Here is a 4,694-nt window from a genome sequence, read left to right on the forward strand (position 1 = left end):
CTTTATTTATTTGGCCACATTTTAAAAAAAAATAACATTTTTATAACATATCAAATCAAACCCTACAATTTATCATCTAATAATATAAAAAAGATATCTTTTCATAAAAATAATTATAAAATCTTTATAATAGTATTCATCATAAATTTTTGTGTTATGTATAAAAAGTTTTATGCTATATCCATAAGTTTACATACTATCTTTTTTTTTGCTCGATAACAAAATTTTTATACTCTATAACAGTATATTTGTACTCCTGATAAAATTTCTGTACTGAAGATGTATAGAGACAAAAAACCACGTCATGAACAAGCACGTTTTGTTTTTATTAGATTTGTGCTAATTTAATTAGATTTGATTACCAAAAATATTATATATATAGTATTATTGTTTATTTAAGTCCTTTTTTTTCTAAGTAAAAGTAATTTATTTGGTGAAAATTGATAATAGATTTATTATTTATTTTAGTAGAGAATAATAGTTGAAATATTAATTATTTGAAGGAAATGTTTGACTAACAATTAATATGAGTATAAAATTATATCATATTATTCAAAATAATTAATATAAAAAAAATATTTTTTCCCTGAAACAAAATATCAGTTTTTTATCCTTTATATGCAAAACGAACTTTACCAATTCTCATATATGAGTACAGTATTGTGAGGTTAATTCAAATTAAAACAAATTATGTGGTTTAAGGGTGTTCTTGTTGTGTTTATTGTTTCTGTGGCCTTGTTTAAATGTGTAGCTTCTCTTAATTCTAGTAGCTTCCCTGCCGATTTTCTGTTTGGTACAGCATCTGCAGCTCATCAGGTTTTGTTACGTTTCTGTGAACTATTTTCTTCATTTATTACATATTTATTATGAAATATATCTTTGTGAAGAAGGATCTCATATTCTCATTCTACCTTCTTTTCCTGCTATGCACATTCGCTTTTTTTTTTTCCATTTTATTTTTTGTTTCCCAAAAGATTGAAGGTGCAGCGTATGAAGGTGGCAAGAGCCAAAGCAATTGGGACAATTTCACACATAAATACCCTGGTTAGTTGGTACTTGGTAGCTTAACTTTTATTTTGTTACTTTTTTCCTCGGCAAGCGAAATTCTATGGTGGTTACAGCAAAAGTAAGCATGATATAGCGACCTTACGTGTCAATCACTGAAAATTGAAGGTAATTTTGTTTTTAAAATGAAAAAAATTAAATTAAAAGAAAACGATCTAATATAAGTACAATAATAAGACGAGAGTGGATCTTTTTAGTGAAAAAAAAAATGGAGAAATACTGTCTAATATTTAACATTTTTAATTTTATTGGAATTGATACATTTATGGCTCCATTATACAATAAAAAATAGGATAAATTATTAGTTATATTTGAGTAAAAGCTGAAATTAAAATAATTTTATTTATAAAAATATACATTAATTTAATATTTATTAAAATATTTAATTATTTTTTTATTTTTATAATTTTCCTAAATAATATATTTTAATAAATAAAATATTTAATTTATTTATTTAAAAAAGTATTCCCAGAATTTGTATTATTATGATACACTATTATTTTAATTAAAAAAATAAAATTCATTAAATGTTATATTAATATGATAAAATTATTAAAATAATGTAATAAATATTTTTTTTTACTGAAAAAACTTTGCAAGTAATAATTAGTTTTTTTTGAGACATATTTTAGAATTTGAGATTTTTTTGTTATAATTTAATTTTTTTTGTTTAAAAAAAATTGGTCTCAGATTGAAAACTTTACGGATTGACATAATATATGTCTGACTGACTTGCTTAAAACATTTTTCTTTAATTTAGTATTTTTTATTTTTATTTTAAAAAAAGTACCTTTAATTTCAGTGACTGACACCTAAGATCAGTATACTATGCTTATTTGTGTGGTAAGTACTGTAGAAATTCTCTTGCATTTAGGCATTGTTTGGATAAAAAATGGAAAATAAGAGAAAAGAAAATGAAAGGAAAGAAAATGAGAAGAAAGAAAAAAAAATTGATGATTATTTTATTATTTGTGTGAAGAGAAAATGAATGAAAAGAAAATAGAAAGAATTTTTTATTTAAATAAAAAAAAGTAAGAAGAGAAAAAATTATATTAGAGTAAAATTACATTAATGTCTTTACGTATATTATATATAAATTATAATTTATTAATATATTTAAGTTATTATATAATTTTATTAATATTTACCACATTTATTTTTATTTCATCTTATTTCTAAGGTGAAAATATTTTAATAGATCTCATATTATTTTTTTCACTTTATTTTCTCTTTTCATCTGAATAATAAAAAATTTATTTTTTCATTCAAATTCTTCCCATCCAAACATGTTAGAGTAAAACTTCTTGATATTGAGTATTGACACGGTATCAATTAAATTTATGAAAAAAATATTTCGAACAAGATAATTCTTTTTTGCGAGAGGAGTAACAACAGTCTTTTGTCAATTTGTATACCGAAAAGAAATCAGATAATGAAAAATCTAGTGCAAGTTTTACAACAGTTGACCTGTACTATAATTTTTGTCTCATCATTATTTTGTTTTAATTAATTTTAATCGCAGAACTAAAGCAGACGTTAAAAATTGAAAAAATGGCTGTAATAAAGTGGAAGAGAGAGAGAAAAAAAAATTAGAAATTAGAGAAGAGGAAGGTGGTGGTGTTCCTGCTAGACTTGATTCTTTTCCCTGAAACTCACAAAAACAAAAAAAACAGAAGGGAAAAAAAAATTCACATAACACTTTCTTATATTTCAGATCCGAATCTCTAATTGCTTTTCCGTTTTGCTTCTTCTTCTTCTTCGCATCGCCAATTTGGATCTCCGTTGCCGGGTCAGGATTCTCGACCCGATTGATCTCGCATCCGATTCATTCATTCCTCCCTTCCTTCTCCGCAATTGGATCCTGATTGATCAATCGCCATGAATCCCTTCTCTTCAGGAACCCGCTTGAGGTTAGGAAAATCAATCTTTCTCTTCTCTTCCATTTCGTGTTTCATTTGGATCAAGTGCATGGTAAATTTGGCTAGTTAAATGTGCTGGTTTTTTAGCTACTAGTAGGATTGGACTTCGTATTTTTGAAAAGAAAAAAGGTTTTGATTGATGATTAGGTCAAGTTCGGATTAGGCCTAGTTAGTATTCTTTTTAAATTGCTCTATTAGTATTTTTTGGAGTTCGATTTGTGGGATTCTGGTTTGTGAGATTAGTGATATCGATGGGGATTGGGTTTTCGATGTGCTTAGCTGGATTGGAGTGTACGTACTGTTTCTTAATCTATCACTGGAAATTTTTGCCTTGCGCTTTTTTCAATGTGTGCTGGCATTTCTATCTGGCATGGTGCACCGAACTGAAATGAACATTGGGGTTCCTGCCTATGTTTCTAAAACCATTTAGATGCCGCAGTGGTAGCGTTCTCTTGGTGTTCTTTAGATCAATCCTTTGGTTGGGTTAAGCATATGGGCAGAGCATGTAGTTCCAATGCTCTAACTTCTAAGCAACTGAAATCTGTGTGAAAAAGGTGGTTGTGAGATTTACGATGTTAGAATGCAATACGTATATACTAGATATCATGTGTGATGTGAGTTAACATTCCATATCATCAATCGTTTACAAAAACTATTAATTAAGTGTATGAAGGATAAAAATGATTAATTTATAATATTTTAAAAAATTAATTTAATTGATAAAACTTTTTAAAAATAAATTTAAAAAATGAATCTTCCTTTAAAGACTAATTTAATTATTAATTTTTTTTTAGTTCTTACACACTCTTACTCACAACTTAGCTAATGATGCAAATCGAACCTGATGTGACATCTTATTAGGAGGCAAATAGGTTTGCCGTTAGTACACTACACAAGCCTCAGCCATTGCAGGACTTGTTTAATTTCTTTTTTTGGGTGTCTATTGGGCTTGTTTAATTTTGTTTTTGGTGTCTATTGAGCTTGTTTAATTTAAACCAAGATGGGTTGGTCTAGTGGTTAGCTCATTAGTCCGCTTAAGCAAGTGTCAGAGGTTCGAATTCCGCCTTGTGCATGCAACAACCCATCAGTACCGCGACGGATTAGTCCTTGACCTGTCGGGCCGAGGAATACCGTGGGAAATTAAAAAAAAATAATTGATTCAATTTAAAAAAATATAAAAAAATTTATACTAAAAATTTGAAACGACAAATTTTATTTATTACTTTCAATCGGACTAACAAGTTTTTAATAAATAAATCTCGCAGTTATTTACACATATTTAAAGAATATAATAAGTACAAATTAATTAATAAATAATTAAAATAAAAAAAATAATCAATCTGATATAAAAATTATTTATTATGAAAAAAATATATATAATTATTTAATTATGATCGAATGATCAATTAATTATCCAAAGATTGAATAATCAATAACTTATGAAGTCAGTATTTTAATTAAATTTATTATTATTTCACTTCTGATAACTATCCTTTAAAATAAAATTAATCTCATTTTATCATTATCTATGGTATAAACTATAAAGTGAATTTTAAAATTGTTTCTCTTCATGGATACATCATATTTAAACTCCAAAAATATTTTGGAGTTGTTTAGCGCCTCCACCGTAATGATATGAATTTATCAATTAAGTGATTTGAAAAAATAAAATTAAATAATTTTTTATTTATTTATTTTTTAATGAAAAAT

At 26.1% G+C, this 4,694-nt stretch overlaps 1 protein-coding gene across 1 annotated transcript in view; it reads left to right on the forward strand.

Moving 5' to 3' along the window:
- The first annotated feature begins 666 nt into the window (after window positions 1-666).
- The window catches only part of LOC107458917 (beta-glucosidase 12-like), a 9,293-nt gene continuing 5,265 nt past the window's right edge, over window positions 667-4,694 (forward strand). Inside the window, exons 1-2 of the mRNA XM_016077132.3 lie at window positions 667-816; window positions 975-1,044. Coding sequence (XP_015932618.1) covers window positions 691-816; window positions 975-1,044 — 196 coding nt within the window. The 5' untranslated portion in view covers window positions 667-690. The remainder of the gene's footprint in view (window positions 817-974; window positions 1,045-4,694) is intronic.

This window comes from Arachis duranensis, chromosome 7 (genome assembly GCF_000817695.3).
Source record: "Arachis duranensis cultivar V14167 chromosome 7, aradu.V14167.gnm2.J7QH, whole genome shotgun sequence".
Taxonomy (NCBI): Eukaryota; Viridiplantae; Streptophyta; class Magnoliopsida; order Fabales; family Fabaceae; genus Arachis; species Arachis duranensis.